Here is an 18,325-nt window from a genome sequence, read left to right as displayed (position 1 = left end):
TTTGAAAGAACCTACAGCACATACCCACTGTGAAGTCTATTAAATGCCTCTTCGGTGTCAAGGGAGAGAAACAGTAATTCCAATAGTGTACTCTACACCCACTTCACCAAGTCAAGAATTTAAGTATTATCCTGGAGTCCAAGAGCAAATCCTACCTGGTCTTGATGCACCAGACAAGGAAGTAAAGGATTGAGGTGATTAGCTATCAGTTTAGGCCTATAATTCCTGTAATCAGTGGGGTCTTTGCCCAGCTTTGGTATTGTTACTTTCTGAGCTTTAGCCATTTGTCAAGGAAGGAGGATATTGAGCCCATAGATGGCTCGAGGAGAGAGAGGTCATCTTTCAGGTTGTACAACTTGGAGTAATACTCTGAGAACAAATTGGCAATATTTAAGGGTTTAAGGCATTTAGCACCAGCAGGGGTGTCGAGACATGTATTTCACTTTTGGGCCTGGTGGCTTTGAAACTTCCAAGCAAGAACATGGGAGGTTTTGCTACCAGCAGTATAAAACTTATGGCGGAGCCGGGCAAGAGCAGATTGCATGCAAGACAAGAAAAGTCTCTTTGGACATAGAAGTTGTAATTTAAATTTAAACTTTTAAATATTTATTGTGATCCCTTAGGTCATTTTCTTATCCTAGTTCAGATCACTCTCGGTCGTCTTGTCTGCTTGCTGCCTAAACTTCTTCCATGCCTCTCCTGTCCTCTGGAGCACTCCCCCACTCTATTAGACTGTCTACTAGCCTATATAGTTTCAAACATCCCTTGAGAGCTGCAAGGTTGTTCACTCCACCCTAGCAGCTCTCCTTCAACTCTTAAGTCATGCCCTCTATCCTCTCTCTTTATCTTTCTAGATCATCTCCCAGTTATACCCCACCACTCTCTTAGTCTGTAAACTCTTATGAGCAGGTCCATCCACCCTCTTGTGTCTCACCCTGCACTATCCTTGTCTCCAGTGAACTCTCACACACAGTCAGAAATCATTTAATCATTTCTGCCTTCCCATCACTTTACAAGGCCATGGGGTCATTGAGTGCTACTGGTAATAACTATCACTTGGTCATCTTTATATCTCACTCTTTGATTTTTCCACCTGTACTGTCTGTTTGATCCTTTTTATATTGTATTAATTGTGTGTATTTTATATATTCCACGTGAGATGCTATGAATACTTGGCAATGCCATATAAAAAAAGATATATAAAAAAAAAGATTGTAGTTGGACCTGTGCATTGATTACTCTTTACATTGATTTTGGGTCTACAATTACTTTTTGTCAGTATCTGAGGGCTGTATCAAAAATAAATTTCTTTAATGCCAGCAAGTGGGGCCTGTATCTGAGGGCTGTATCAAAATAAATTCTTTGATGCTAGCAAGTGGGCCCTGTATCTGAGGGTTGTATCAAATTAAATTATTTGGTGCCAGCAAGTGGGGCCTGTATCTGAGGGCTGTATCAAAATAAATTATTTGGTGCCAGCAAGTGGGGCCTGTATCTGAGGGCTGTATCAAAATATTTTTTTTGGTGCCAGCAAGTGGGGCCTGTATCTGGGAGCTGTTAAAAATACATATGTGTTCAGCCACTTGTTACCCATAATGAGTAAGAATTTAAATCAGAAAACAACAATTTTAAGTTTCTTTAAGAAAAATGAAAATACAAACAAAATCTCAGAGCCAGAGATTTCCAACAAGGATACTTCAGACGAGGCCGAACCATCTTCTGAATCGCAGTCTGTTTCACATGATAAATGTTTCTCTAAACATTGCACATCAGGAGTAAACAATGACTGGTTTAAAACATTTCAGTGGTTGTTGGTAATATATAATGGAATTATGTGTTCCGCTTGTATAAAAAATGAAGAGAGACCGGCTGCAAATAAGGAAGTGACTTGGGTGTCTAATCCATGCAAACGACTCCGTAAAGAAAGCTTACTTGACCATGTGCAAAGTAAATTACACACCGATACGTGTTCAAATATACTTCAAAAACATATTCTTGAGTAAACAGTGGTAGGAGACATTGAACGATCAGTTTCAGTTTTGATTAACTAGCAGAGAGATGCTTTTGTGGGAGCTTTAAGAAGTATGTATTGGTTGGAAAAAAACAAACTACCACATACTACACTGTACGGAAATTTGATTAAGCTCTGCAAGGCTATGGGTTGTACATATTTACACCATCTTGATATTGGAAAGACACTTTGGAAACAATAATGCAAGAACTGCTTGACATCTTAGCTTTACAGATAAGATGTGAAATACTTATACAATTGCATTCAGCAGAATATTTCAGTGTTCTGTGTGATGAAACTACAGACATCTCTGTTTTGAAGCAACTTATTATATACATTAAATATGTTTGTCAAGTAAAAAAGAGATTACTTTTAGTTTTATATCCACATGTGGTATCATTGATGGCAAACCTGAAACTATAACTAACAAAATAATTGAACAAATTGACAATATAGGGTTGAAAAAAATCGAACTTGGTTGGCCTAGGCTCTGATGGAGCTGCTGTCAGGATTGGAAGCACAATGGGGTAGCAAAACTATTAAGATATGAAACAGGTGGAATCATGGTCAACTGTCATTGTATAAACCACCATCTGGCTCTTGCTAGTGCCCAAGCAGCGTCTGAAGTCCCTTATTTAGTTAAATTTAACGACATCTTAAGACAACTGTTCTTCTTTTTTCAAAATTCCCCAGTTAGAATGGCAGGTTTAACTGAAATCCAAAATATACTGAACAGTCCGCAAATTAAACGTAAAATGGCTAGTGACACTAGGTGGCTGTCTGTTGACTTTGCTGTACAGTCTTTAAGAGAATCCTTGGTGATTGTAATTACTGCACTGGAAAGAGAGGCCACTGAGAGAAATGACATCACAGCTAAAGGTTTAAGCAAACATATGAGAACATTCAATTTCGTAGCTTCACTTATGATGCTTTCAGATGTGCTGCTTCATTTGTCTAAGTTGTCTAAACTTTGGCAAAGGCAAGATGTTAATTTAACAGAAATAGACCCTATCTTGAAAGCTACAAAAATATGCATTATGGAACTGAAAGACACACCTGCTACTCATTTTAAAAATCTCCATCTACATCTTGCTGGTGAATGGTCAGACCTTCAAGTAAATTGTTCTGATGCTAATACTACTGCTTTTAAGAAAAATATCTATGAAAAATGCATAGACATACTTATTAACCACCTAGAAGCAAGATTTCCAAATATGCCAATCAGATCTTGTTTTTCAAGAGTTTTCAATAAAGAGAACTATGATCAAAATGAGGCTTGTGAGATTCTTTTTGAGCATTATTCTAAAAATGGAAGTCCCGCAAATCTTAAACTATGAAAATAGTAAACTAGAATGGGAAATTGAATCAAAATTGTTTCAACTAGAATCCTACAAAAATCTACATTCAAAACAAATAATGCAAACATTTTCAATGACAACTGAGCTCAAAGAATCTTTTCCAAATTTAAAGAAACTAGCTTCTATTGGACTGACCATACCTGTAAGCACAGCTGAATGTGAAAGAGGGTTTTTTACTCTAAAACTAATTAAAACCTGCTCAAGGAATCACATGAAGCAGAGCACACTAAATAACCTGATGCTGATTTCACAAGAAGGACCTGATCTTACAGACTTTGATTATGAAAAAGCTGCAGACGACTGGGCCTCTAAGAAGAAGAGGAGAATTAATATATAAAGTGTTATTTCAAGTTTAAATCATTATAAGATCAGGATTTAAAACATTTTATTATTGAGAAGGCCCTCACCCGGCTACTTCTTGATGCCACCAGACTGGAAAAATTTTCTTGGAGGAACACTGAGTATGTTAATATCGGTGCCTCCTGTAATGAATTTATTAATATATGTGTGCCCTTTATAAGTGCAGTTATTCATCTTTCTCCCTTAATATGCACAATGATTTTTTTTGGCCCATTATTCTTTACTAATAATATTTGCAGATTAATAATAAATGGTTTTGGCACTTATACTTACCTTTCTTTCTTTTACTTGTTTATTAATCCAACTTATAATGATAGGGTAGGAGGAAAAAATCCTGAAGAAGCAATTAGGCCACTTGCTAGAGTTACCCCCAGCCCAAATTAGTTAAAATTGGTTAAAATTGGCAAGCTTGTCAAGATAAGACAGGCAGCCAAACAGAAGTGGTCTTTAAGCCTGTTCCTGATTTGCTGCCCATCTATGAAGGAGGCAGACTTGCCAATCTCAACTCATATTTCCCCATAATACTTTGGTAGAAATATATCCAGGCTTAAAAATTAGTACAGCCTGTTCATTAAGAGGAAGATGTCTATTTTTTTTTTACAGTGCAGTGTGGCAGGCAAGATAGCAATTACATCGATCTCACTTATCACAACCACCTCTGTATGTTTTATGTAATTTTATCCAGGGTGTTTGACTGCATCTAATTTTTTGTTCTTTTTCCTGCCTTTAATATATAGTAAATAACCTCGCCACCCCACCCCCCAAAAAAAAAAAAAGCACCAACCTAAAAACGGCAAGTTCAGCAATTAGCTCTTGATTCTATGTTATCCAGAAAGCTTTACTCAAAGTCTTCTTTTACTCTTAGTACGCAGGACTCAGGGGATCTTGTTCATCATCTACACTGTATGTTACCTTACTGATAGCAACAAAGCTTTGCTGAAGAACAACCCTGCACAAGTTATTATTGCATTTCTCCAATCCTGCCATGTTCTTCCCTTTCAAGTACAGACCAAGATGTTCTTGAAAACTTGGAAAAACAATATTACAGGAGGAAGTAATTTCAGCTGGTCTTGAATTTACAAGAGGCATCCAAAGTGCCATAACATGACAGTTTTACAGCTGCATGGTACAAGCAGTCCTGGGATATTTTGGTTCATCACCTCATGGCCATCTTGTACTTTTTGATTTGGGATCCTTCTAACTTGACAGGCTTCATGCTGCTCTTAAAGATCCTACCCAAAACAGGCCATTATTCACCATCTCTTAATTAATGACAATGTTAAATTATTACAGGAAATTCTCACCAACCCACTTAACTAATCTCTGCCTAGCTTGATACATCCCTATCAAATGGGATTGTATTACTAACAGAAATATGATTTATAACATTAGGCATAATCCACAATCTGTCCAGCTTATTTCTTCTACTAACAATTCTCCATCCTTATTATTGTGCTTAGACCCAGAAAATATATTCTATATGCATGATTTAAGATACTTGCTAAATAATTATGTAGGCCTTTTTATCATGAGTTATTAAAGGGGTAGTTTAATTTAATTTGTTCTCTAAGTATAACATTTAATTACAATTATTTCTTATTTACTAATAGGCAATAGTTAGTTATACATCAGAGGGGAGCAAAGCATTCCATTTTACAAATTGTGGCCTCTTACCTCTTTCATAGAGAGGTAAATTATTTTGTTGTTGTTTTTCACCCTTGAGGCCCATAGGGAGAAGACTGAGATCAAATTTAATAGCTGTTTTCTTACATGTCAGTGCAATAGACATTGTTAGTGGATGCCAGTGACTTTCAGATAATGACTGCAAGATAATCCTAAAAGCTAATGCAAGGCATAATAAGATGGAAATTGTTCATGCAGCAAGGCAAGAATACTAGGCTCAAACAAATCTTTTCTCTGATAGCACATTTTGAGATGCACATACTATTTACTAAATATATTTACATCCATTGTACAAATGCCTTATTTTATCAAAACTTTTAAATTTTATAGAATTGCACAGTAAAAGCAGCTTGCAAGGCTTTGTCTTTTATTTGTGCAGGTTTTTTTTTTATTCCAAGTACTCTGTTTAAATAAACTGCAGCTCTGAAGCCATATAATGTCCTTGAAATCATTTTGAATTGTTCCTTATACTTTGCATTCTTTGATGGAAATTTTGTACATGAAGCATAGTGTAGTAAAAGATAATTTATTTTAAAGTTTTTTTTTTTTTTTTAAATCCTTCACGTCTAGGTTTACAGTACCCATACATGTTATGTACTTTTATTGTTTCTGTTTATTGTTTCATTACAGTAACTGTAATAATTGTTTCATTTTTGTGCATTTCTGAGTTCAGTGCATTGAAAAGCTTATCCATGCTTGTAAATATTGTAATAAAAGCACATATCGAACATGATCTATATACATTGGAGGTTTAGATGCATTTTTAAGGGGGCTGTAGCAAGGGCACTGGACCGTAGCATGACACAGTTGCAGTGGCATTTGTTACAGCTTGTAGGATGCTTGGAACAGTGCCTGTCTGACTGGAAAGCTACTGGGCATGCATAGGAGGCACCCACTACCCAGATTCTGCTCTTGGCATCCTTTTCTTTCCAGCATGTGACCGATTATTAATACAATTTTCTTCTTCAGGATCCATAGAGATCCACACCGATACCATGGGGATAAAGTGGTTGGAGAGATCCAGGCACCAAACAATTAAAGCTTTCAGCTCCCAGAATGCCTCGGGTCTTCCTCCATATATACCCGCCCCTAGCCACAGGACTACAGTTGTTTGTTTGGTGTGGCAGGATTAAGATACACCTTTGTAACAGGGGACTGCTCAGGCAGTCCTAAGCTTTGATTTTATGTTTTATTTTGTATGTTTTTGGGTTGGTAGTACTAAGTGTCTGAATTAAGACACACGTGCTGCGACTACATCTACTTCCACTGGGCCATAACACCAGTAACAGGGCTGGTGATTGTGGCGGGTCACGGCTGAGTTTGCTAGCAGTGATGCTGGGACCCGGACTGCAACCGGACGCACGGAAATGTCAGGTAAGGCGATTCCTAGATTACGGGGAATCGCACATGGCAGTCCTGCATTCAGGGTCTGGAGCATACGAGTCCTCACTAGACCACCGTGGCCTTATTGCCTGACACCATGGATCAGCAGCAGATGCTTCTGCTGCCATGAGGCCAGCATACCGGCTGGTTGAGGCAGTTTAGGGGAGGTAGGTGCTCCGCTGGCAGCTCATCCCCTGACTCAGACGTAGAACCATCAAAAGTTTTTGCGCCTATCCTTCACATGTATATGAGATGCTCACGGTCGACTATTGGTGCACTACTGTAGCTCTTGGTCTCAGGAAGGTTTGGGTCAGTCTCCCTGTATTCCTCTCCCTTGGATAAGGTATAACGTGCTCTACATTCCTTGGTTTGTATAGTTGATTTAGAGTTTATTGTAACAATATCACATATGCTTGTGACCATCTTTCATTTCTGTCTGTCATTTATAACTAGCACTGTTTTTTTCTCTCCATCCCTGTGGGGTGGAGGTTTTTCTTTGGGTACTTCACATTCACTAAGTATTTCTGCAGGTTGTCAATTGCCTTTATCTTGAACATGTCAAAGGATAAAAGGAAACAGGAGGGGGAGGCCCCTGTGCTCGTATCATGTAAATCCTGTATGGCAAGTTTGTACCTCAGGAAGTAAAGGATGGTTTGTGTGTTGTCTGTTATAAAGCGCCACCTCATCAGCCCAGTATACCTGTCCCTGTACAAGAGCCATCTTGGGTGTCCTCTTTGTCCCAGATAATGAAGCAGTTTGTGGATCATGTGGCTGCTCCCACACTGCCTCCTTGACCATGTTTTGCACCTCCTATGCATCCTTCCAGGAAGGATATTTATGGCCATTCTAGTCAGATCATGGCACCAACAAATGTTAAAAGTAGACTGGTAGTTACTAAGGCGCCTAAGCTCAAGTTATCTTTTTATCAGTCTGCTCAACATATGCATTCAGGCCCATCATTAGAGGAATCAGATGATGCTCAGGGTTCTTCTCCAGGGTCTAGCTCGGGGAGGGGGACCATCCGTCCACAGTGGATGTTCTTTGGTGAGGGCGGTTAAATCAGTCCTAGATATTCAGGATGATGATAGTAAGAAGGCTCCAGTGTTTAAACACCACCAGAAGGTTGCCAAAACAGAGTCTATATCTGAGCAGCTCACCGATCTAATGGAAGAGACATGGGGTAACCCAGACAAATGGTTTTATGTGAATAAAAGAATAACATTGTTGTATCCTTTCCCAGCTTCTGTATGTACTAAGTGGGAGGTACCTCCTACTGTGGATGCTCATGTGATGCGCTTAATCAGAAATGCTACATTGCCTATTCCGTCAGCATCTTCTCTGAAGGATACCACAGATAGAAAAATTGAAGCATGTCTTAAAACAATATTTTCATTGTCTGGAGCTGTTAGTCATCCAGCTATGGCTGGAGCCTGGTTAGCCAAAGCTGTTGAAGAATGGATGGGGGCAATGGAAGATTCTCTACCAGATGCTACCAGAGAACAGATGACTTATATCTCTCACATACAAGAAGCTGCTTCATATTTGGGAGGAGCTGCAGTAGATGCTGGAATTTTAGCTTCTAAGGCATCAGCAGCTTCTGTAGTGGCCACTTGGTTAAGATCCTGGAAATCTGGTACAGGATCAAAGAATGCTCTGGAAGTCTTACCTTTCTATGGAAAAGTACTTTTTGGAGCAGAGTTAGATAAGATAATAGCCACTCTGACAGCTTCAAAGTCAGCAGGTCTGCCATCTGCGGCTACAATAAAATCTAGGCAGGTTTCTTTTCGGTCCTTCTGTCCTCAGGGACGAGCAAGGGATCAGTCTTCCTCTAAGCCATCTAGTTTTCATAGGAAAACAAGGTAACAAACTAAGAAGTCTTGGCCAGCAAGACATCCAGCTTCTAAACTGGTCGACAAACCCTCAGCCTGATGGGGTGGGCCAGAGGACAAGATTGCGGCTCTATCATTGTAAAAACGCAAGCTGCTATGCAAGTGAAGGGTATCCATTTTATTAGCGATGCAGGTCCTTGGATCAATGGTATCCACCTTCGACATGGTGGTGTATGCTCAGTTCCATTCCAGGCCTCGGCAAAAATGTATTCTCTCCAGGTGGAACGGACAGTATCAACTACTACCAGAGGATCCTTCTCACTCCAAAGGTTCATCACTCCCTCCTGTGGTGGCAGAAAAAGGTCAATCTGAACAAAGGGCATTCATTCTGGATTCCAAATTGGGTGCTTCTCACCACGGATGCCAGTCTTCATGATGGGGGGCAGTGACAGGTCATCACACCTTTCAGTGAAGATGGACAAATCAAGAAAGTCATCTGCCAATAAACATTCTGGAATTGTGAGCAGTATACAAAGCACTTTTCATGGCACAGGTCCTGCTCCAGGGCCGACCGGTCCAGATCCAGTCCAACAACGTGACTACAGTGGCCTATCTCAACCATCAGGGAGGCACAAGAAGTTATGCAGCCATGAAAGAGGTGACAAAGGTTCTGATTTGGGCAGAATGTCATCTTCCAGCCATCTCTGCAATATCCATACCAGGAGTACTCAATTGGGAAGCAGACTTCCTAAGTCGCCAGGACATACATGTCAGAGAGTGGTTTCTCCATCCAGGAGTGTTTCAGCTCCTGGTAAACAAAAGCGTTCTAACAGAAATAGATCTCATGGCATCATGTCACAACCACAAGGTCCCCAGGTACGGGTCCAGGTCCAGAGACCCATCAGCAGCCTTTGTGGACGCACTGGCAATAAGATGGGACTTCAAGCTGGCATATCTCTTTCCTCTGATTTCCCTTCTCCCAAGAGTGCTCAGGAAATTCAAGCAGGAAGGTGGAACAGTAATACTGGTGGCTCTGGCTTGGCCCAGATATCATTGGTTCACTGACATACAGAATCTGTCCATAGACAGTTCATATCCACTTCCTCGATGGCAAGATCTGCTAACGCAGGGTCCCTGCCAGCATCTGGACTTACCTCGTCTGGCTTTGATGGCGTGGCTCTTGAATCTTCCATCTTAAGAGCAAATGGTATTCCAGTTCTGTAATTCAAACGCTGCTTAGGGCACAAAAGGCTGCCTCTGCCCGCATCTATTACAAGGTTTGCCATTCTTTTGGTCAATGATATTCCCACAGAAAGTATGATCCTAAGGTGTTTAGGATTTCCAGGGTACTGGCTTTTCTCCAGGCAGGTTTAGACCAGGGACTCCATCTGGCCACTTTGAGAGTGCAGGTTTCTGCAATAACAGTCTGGTTCCAAAGAAAGATTGCCTAATTACCAGATGTTAGAATTTTGTTTCAAGGAGTTCTGCGAGTTTAGTCTCCTTTTGTTCTACCAGTAGCACTGTGGGATTTGTCTTTGGTTTTTAGGGGGCTACAGTACATGCTCCCCCATTTAAACCTCTGGACTCTGTAGACTTGAATTGGTTGACAGCGAAGACACTTTTTCTTCTTGCTACTGTATCTCATCTGCACGCAGAGTCTCTGATTTGGCAGCGCTCTCTTGTCTCTCCCCATTTTTTCTTTTTCTCCAGGATAAAGCTGTTCTTCATACAAAGGAGGGTTACCTCCCTAAGATAGTGTCCCATTTTCATGTGAATGAAAAAATTGTAGTTCCAGCTTTTCAGGCTCCATATCTTTCTGTAGGTAAAGCCTCCCTGGATGTAGTTTGGGCTCTCCGCATAACTGGACCTACTTTTCAGTAGAGCTGAGCGGTCCGGTTTTGACTCGGATACACTCAGATGTGAAAAAAGTTATCTTATTGGCTATCTGGCTCTCACATGTTTTGGAGAGCCAATACGTCAAATCCAAACTTGCGATAAGTTGCTGAAAAGAACTGTTTCAAAACCGAACCGCTCATCTCTACTTTTAAATGGTCAAAACATACATATATTCATATCCACAGTCATGGACCACCTGTGCCTGAAAAATGCATAATGATTGTGGTTTTGAAGGTGGAACTCCACAGCTCATTCATTGCACAGGTGAAAAAAATCATCACTAAGCATGCCCAACAATTATATTTAGCATATCCCCAACAATTATTGAGATAAAACATATATTTGTTTTCTGATGTACTGCTCATTTAAACCTAATAATTTATATTATTCCTGAATGTAGGGGGATATTGAGGTTGAAGTGGCAAATATCATAAATTCATTTGCTTAAATACTTACCTTACTTGCAGCATACTTGCACATCCATGGTGCAAGGAATGAAGTGGTAATACTGTATCTTGAAAGCATTGCCCTTACTATCCCTATGGTGCTTTACACTATAGTAAAGCTAGAACCTTGTTCTTATAGGGAAGGGAATGTGTTCCTCCCTAGAATCTGTGTGTGTCCCTTCAAAATTTTGCAGTGTGACCAGAACATTTCTAGTTACAGCCCAACCATGCTAGGGTTTAATAGAGTTGTGTCTGTATCCTACTATTTTGTATTTTAAAGACGTATTCCACATGGTAGAAGCAAAAATCATAAGAATACTAAAAAATTTAAAACCGTGAAAAAAATGGAAAACTGGTAAAGTTTTGAAAATATTGTCAAGTTTCTTTTGAGTAAAATTTTGTTAATTGTTTCTGTGTTTTTCTTAAATTCTAGACTTGAATCTCCAACAAGATCCTTAACAATGGAAGCCCCAAAAGGAGTCCAAATCAGTGCTGTCGCAGGAGAATTCAAAGCCAGCTGTAGAAAAGAGCTACAATTACAGTCCACAGATGGGGAGGTTGGAAAAAAACACTTAAATATTTAGATCCTGTTACATGTAGTTTACTCAGTTTTATCCTGATCCTATTTTAGTAAATGATTTTATGAAAAGTTATTTGAAACCGAATGTATCCTTAAATCGGTTATTAAAGCAGTATATTGGGCCTGATTCAGAGATGGATGCAATGCTGATATTTACAAAGATTGAGCGATCGCTGGCCATTGCGCATATATGTAAACTGCACTGTACACACGCAGCAGGATTCACTTGCAAAGTGAGTGACAGGTAGTCAGCGTTTGTGAGCGGTAACGGGAGGTGGCTAAAGAAACACAGATATGTCGGGCTGTTTAAACACTGTTTTCTGGGGGTCCATAAATTAGACACTGTGTTCTTGTGCACAGCAGGAGAGCCCTCTGCGGGTCTAGAGACCCGCTCTGTCTGAGACAGCCTAGACTTATGCAGAAGGCTGATGGCCGCCTGATCTGCATTCAATGTTTCCAAATTTTCCGGTTAAGGCATGAACGGCGGATGTGAGATGCTTTCAGTGGGTGATTCTAAGCACTTGGCAGCAAGTGAGTCATTTGCATATTTTCACAATTGCCATCCATGAGAGATGGCAGCTGCTATGGCATTTGTGTCCACATATGAATCAGGCCCATAATACACAAAGCACTGTCTGCAGTAGTATTCTTAAATATTACAAAAAATTGTTTCTAGGCAAAGACTTGTAGGCAAGACTTAGGCAAAGCTTTAATTAACTTATACAAAGAGATTATCTGAAACTCTTAGATGGATTTTGTAAAGAGGACAAGTGGGGATGTTGCCAAAAGTAACCAATTATTTTTTGTTTAATATGTATTTATTGAGTACCTAGGTACAGGTACATAGCACATTGTACAATTGGGATAATAAAAAACATTGGTTACATTTTTCATTTTCAGAATGTAGCAAAATAACAAAATGCAAAAACAACAGGGATGGAACTGCCATGGTGGGAGAAATCCATATAAACTATGCAGACTGAGGCATCAACAAAGATGAAAGAAAAGAAAAGGGGTAAGGGGTGGGAGACCTACTGTAAGTGCTGCAGACCAGTTGAGTATAATCCCCTGATTCTTTAAACTCCAGCCAGTAAAACAATGTGGAATTTATTTTTGAGTATCCATCTATTGCAGATCATATAATGTACTCCATGTCATTAAAGTGATTGGTTCTACTAGACTAGTCACTGAGTGGGGGGAATGGCAGTGGACCTCCACTACACCAGGATAAATGCTTTAGCAGAATTCTTCAGGTACTTTAGTAGCAACTTTTTGTATTTCGAGATCGACATGGTCGAGTAATTAAAGAGGTAGAACTATGGATCAGTCAGGATATCTGCACCAGGAATCTTCTCAGAGATTTCAAGTACCTTGTGCCAGAAAGAAATGATCCCAGGGCAATCCCACCAATATGGGTGTTGACCACATCGCTAACAAGTGTCAGAGACATTAGGGAACATTTTATGTAAATAAGGACATCTGTGAGACAAAAACTTATAGTGTGTTACAATGACAGAGGTGCTTTGTGTGCTGACATAGGTAAACTGAAAAAGTTTCATCCAATGGGTCTTGTCAAAATTGAGATTACAGACCCTCTGCCCTGCCTGAGAAAATGTGAGCAATTCAGTTTTCTATTTTTAATTTAGCAATTCGTAAATGAGAGCAATGATGCAATGAATAGGTATCAGAAAGGAACAATAGGATTCAAAAGAAGTCAATTCGGTACAAAACACATGTAGTGTTTAATTTGACAATAAGTTGACCAGGCAGGTTCAGCAGGTTTATTAAATCAATAAATTGATAACATAAGGCCCAATCCTGGCTTATGTTGCAGCTGACCAATCCTTATAATTCTTTCCCTGTTACAGAGCCTCAGTGCTTCATCTATACAACTTGAAGGGAATTGTGAATTATGCATCATCAAGATATGTAGTGCAGTAGTCTAATCTTCTTCCAACACAGGGTAGGTGTAATAGTGGGGTGTCAAATCGGAGGAAATATCTAGGATTCAAGACAGTACTATTGGTACATGAAGTGAAGTGATTTCAATGTTTGTTAACTGTACAAATCTCTGAAATGTCCATGAAAGATTCAGAAGAGAGATGATTGGGTTTGAGATGATGGATGGTGAATCATCAGCAAACAATACTACTTTAAGTTCAATGCTACCTGCCAAGATACCACGAATATCCAGATTAGTTATAGTTGCTCTCTGTATGTGGGTAACTGGGTTTCATCCAGAAGATATTACATAGGTTGGTAAATTACTGTGTAAAAGGCAGTCAAATATCCACATAGAACAACAACTGACAATGATCTGTGAGCAAAGGAGATAGACAGCATCTGTAAAGATGGTGTCTCCTGTCCCCAGATACAGTACAAGTGGGCAGTGTACATCAGAGGGGATAGACATTGTCCACTAAATGTATGTTGAAATTCACCTCAACTGGTACTAAGATCTGAACCACTGGGTAAAGAGCCAGACATGCAGCAGCAAGAGGTAGTAGTGGTCACCATCATCAAATCTGTACTGCGGCTAATGGAAGACTGCAAGATTGATCCTATGGGTTGCAGCCAATGAGGTCGACAGCTGGTCCAAAGACACCCCCAGGCTCAGTAAGGAAGGTGGGGTGGTCATCAGGAATAATGTGTCTGGCTATTTGGCCAACTAATCAGATGCTTGCTATCATTTTATAGAATGTACTAGATAAATGATACAGTACCTAGGATCTGATTGGTTGCTATGCCTGCACCTCCACTTGTTCTCTTTATAAGGTTTGATATACAGTATATCCCCTTTAGTTTGCAGATGTAGTAAGTTACTTTAAAAGTTGGCCCCTCAAAGAATAAAAGGTATGTTGGAATAAACATACAGTATTAACAATCTTCATCATCACCACTAGAGATGAGTGACATTGATGGTATCTTTAGCTTGAATCAATTTTCATGTCATAACAGGTAATTTCATAGAAACACAAATTTAAAGCAATAAAATATACAAATATACAAGTTCAACATTTGCTTTGCTATTCAAAGCCATTTCTCACTATATTTGTACATTTGTAGTTTGCAGATTAAACAGAGCTGGGATGATGGCAATTGATCCCTTCTGTTGTGTTGTGTGGTCAGGGAAGGAGTGGGAATATGTAAGGCCAACAAAATGTGCAAAATTTGGTGACCAAATGGAACAAGACAAAAATATTGCGTAACAGCGTCTCAAAATATCACCTTCAAATAAAAAGGTTTAACAATAAATAAAATCAGATCTTCCTAAAGTTGTCTTGAAATAGGTTTTGAACTCATTTTTATAAAGTTGGCTTAACAGGTGACTTTCTAGCAGCGACTCATGAATCCACCATACAAGCAATTAGATGATAATGTATTACCAGTGCGCTTGCAGTAAGAGCCATTTTGTTTACACTTATTTATTGCATTTTTTTTGTTTCCACAGATATTTTTAGATGCAGACAATATCAGACTAGGAAATTTACCACAAGGTTCTTTTTTACCTTCATCCCAAAGCTCAGTGGGCCCCCGACAGACTGTCTATGAGCTGTGTGTTTGTCCTAATGGCAAACTTTACCTGTCTCCAGCAGGATCTAGTTCCACATGTCAATCCAGTAGCAACATCTGTCTCTGGAGCTGAAGAAACTATGAAGGAACTATGTGTTTTCTCACACCAGAATAGCCTTTTGCTACTATACCTTTGCTTCACAGTTCTGCTGACGTTCTTGTGTGGCTTAGGAAATAATACTGCATAGAGATGGTTATAAAAAAAACAAATATGGAAAATCAGACCTGGAGGATCACATTGTAGTGCTGCCTGAGAGAATTTCATGGGTGCCTTTGCTACTTGAAGTGAAGCACATCTCTCTGTCTTGGATAAACCTGGAAAAACTAACTGTACAGCTCATGTGCAAGAAAATTTGCTAGACTATTACAGGGGAAAACAGTAAAATCCTGTGTGGGAAAAAAAAGACTGTACTATTTTAAAGCACAATTTTCCATTCAATATTTTTGGATGTATACTTTTATCCCACAAATGAAAAAAAAAATATTACAGTATTATGTGATATCGCTTTTACTAAACAATTAAATTGAAAATATTGTTTTTAAAAGAAAAGTTTGAATTATTCCTGTGTTTCCTTTTTTTTAAAGATATATTTAATTTTATACATAAAAAGTATCATCACTGAACTAAGAGAGACGATGGAGATCACTTCTGTAGTTTTCACTTTGTTTTTACTATTTTAAAAATTTATTTAGTAAGTGATTATTTTAGCAATACAATTAATTAGAAAAAAATCTAACATCTCAAATGGATGTCATTGTCTACCCATGTCTTTTGATGTAGTTCTTCCTTTCTGTCTATATCAACTATGTCCTCATGATTTATAACACATTAAAACTATAAACTTTACGTCATTGTTCTTATTGATTAATAGCGTGTGTATTAATTAAAACTGCTAATTTTAAAAATTTCATTATGTTTCAATTATTCTGTCTAATTTTTATGTAGCTTCCAGTGGGACATTTATAAAATCTGTGGTACATGAAAAAAGTGATGTTACTTACCTTAATTGATACAATTATGTCACTTTTCAAGATCAATTGACAAACCTCTTATTGATTTGCCATCCGTAAAGGTGTCCATTTCATGTGCACCAGTTTCATAAATGGCTGCGGTTAGATTTCATGTTTGTTTACTGCGATGAGCAAATACAGTATAAAATCTTCATAACTGTATTATAATCTAAAACATATGTTTTTACCATAAGTGCAATCATAAATTATTTAAAAATGCTGAAGAGAATATTATGAAATAAAATATTTTGCAAAAATCAGTTTTAAACGGGCCTATCCTAATTTTATTTAGTATAATAAGTGACTCTAAGAATGGAAAGCATAGAATATATGTCTAAAAATAATCTGTGAAAAAATATATGCAATAAAAACAGTTGATGAAAGAATAGACATCCCATCAAGTCCATCATCTGGCCGCTTTAGAACCACAAATTGGAATTAATAAAACTTTAAAATTTTTCTTTAAAATACTGCTTGGTTTAGTCTAATTCATGGCATAATTTTTTCCTGAGAGTAAGGGACACCAGCACTGTCTTTATTACATGTTTTTGGTTTACCTAGAAATATTACACTTAGCAGCTGAAATGCAAATAAAAGGTGTAATCTCTACCAGCTCTAACATATTGCAAAATTCAAGTATTTTTTGTGTAGTCTAAATGGTTGTGCTCTCTAAAAATTTGTCCTCTCCATTACTTTAATTAATTTTAATAATCTCACTCTCCAGAATTAAATCTCATTATTAGACTGTCCAGTGACACTATGGGGCATATTCAATTGTGTTCGAGAATAGCAAAAAACCCGCACCTGCAAGGTTTTTCCTGCAGGTGCAGCTTTTTGCTATTCTATTAGGTGCATGGTTTTTTAAAAAACACGCACCGGGAGGTTTTTTTCCACGCACCTTCTGAGCAAGCATGATTTTTCCTAAAATCGATGATTTAAGAAAAAATCACCGGGACTTGCTCTGACACCCCTGCGGCACCCCCCTGAGGACTAACTAAGTAATTGGAAGTATCCAATTAGCTTAATTAATCCTTAATTACTCACCTTCCTCAGCGCTGTCTTCTGCATCTTCTTCTGCATCCAGCGTCGGGAGCTGGCTCTTCTGCAGCAGGGTAAGTGTCAGTGTGTGTAGTGTATGTAAGTGTGTATGAGTGTGTGTGCATGAGTGTGTGTGTGTGACTTCCGGTGCGGTGTGTGTGGCCCCCCCGGAGTGGGTGCTGGGAAAACTACATCTCCCAGCAGCCCTTGCTCCTCCCATCAGCCCCCGAGACTCCCAACAGCCCCCTCTCCAGTAAGAAGAGAAAGGGGAAGCCACTGGGAGCCACAGAGACCTCCTGCCAGGTAGGTGTTTTTTTTTTTCTTTCATTTTACGCAGCGCAGGGTTTTCAAAGCTGAAAATCTCCGTGTCCACTGTTTTTTTAATTGAATACCGTGGGCAGTGGGAGTGCACATACCCGCGGTATTCCAGAATTGTGCGCAAGGTTTTTAACTCCCTAAACCTCGCACCCAATTGTATATGCCCCTATGTGTACTGGTGGGCCTACTCTGTGCTTAGCAAAGCACAACCTAGATCTTTCCAACTACCAATGGGCAGTATTATCCTCTTGTCCTCTGCAAATGCATCTTCTTCTCCAAACCCATACAGTTTGGTAGAAAACAAGGAGCACCTGTACAAGTGAAAGCACTGCCAAAGACATTCTGTGCTCCATAAGTGACCTATTTAATATACTATATCTTCTAAATGAACTCATAGTGAAATTTCCAACCACAGAAGAAGGTGCAGTAATGACTGAATAGGAGCAATTTAATAATTATAACAATTACCAAGGATGGAAGATGTGTATTTATATGTTGGACACATTTCAAAAGTATATTTTACACTATAGCAAGATTAAGGTAAGGGTGCCATCTCCTACAGTAAATGGTTGCACTTGTGAAGCAGCAGTTCAAAAGTAGTAGTAGTTCAAAAGTCCAGGGCCCTGGTACAAGTTTCCGCAGCAAGACTTATTAGCAGCACAAATAAACAAAACATAAAAGTAAATCCTGTCCTGTCTGGCTCTAACTAAATAACATTATTCCCTCTCTGAGTGGAGGGACCTAACATCCCTGTCACACAGCAGGAGTCTTTGTTACAGCATTTACAGTATATTCAGTAATCACAGTGTCTCTTAGCAAGCCTCTGGTCTGTTCCCCAGGCA

General features: G+C 39.0%; 1 protein-coding gene across 2 annotated transcripts in view; it reads left to right on the top strand.

Moving 5' to 3' along the window:
• Positions 1–16,005, top strand: part of SGCZ (sarcoglycan zeta) — a 1,038,602-nt gene extending 1,022,597 nt beyond the window's left edge. For both annotated transcript variants that reach the window (XM_088478800.1, XM_088478799.1), the window contains 2 exons: positions 11,397–11,520; positions 14,995–16,005. In XM_088478800.1, the coding sequence (XP_088334926.1) occupies positions 11,397–11,520; positions 14,995–15,189 (319 nt within the window). In that variant the 3' untranslated portion in view covers positions 15,190–16,005. The remainder of the gene's footprint in view (positions 1–11,396; positions 11,521–14,994) is intronic.
• Positions 16,006–18,325: the final 2,320 nt, after the last annotated feature.

The sequence above is a fragment of the Taudactylus pleione genome, unplaced genomic scaffold, assembly GCF_031769625.1.
Source record: "Taudactylus pleione unplaced genomic scaffold, aTauple2 ptg000218l, whole genome shotgun sequence".
In the NCBI taxonomy this organism is placed as follows: domain Eukaryota; kingdom Metazoa; phylum Chordata; class Amphibia; order Anura; family Myobatrachidae; genus Taudactylus; species Taudactylus pleione.
Note: the sequence above shows the minus strand (reverse complement) of the source record. Positions and strands in the feature narration are given on the sequence as shown.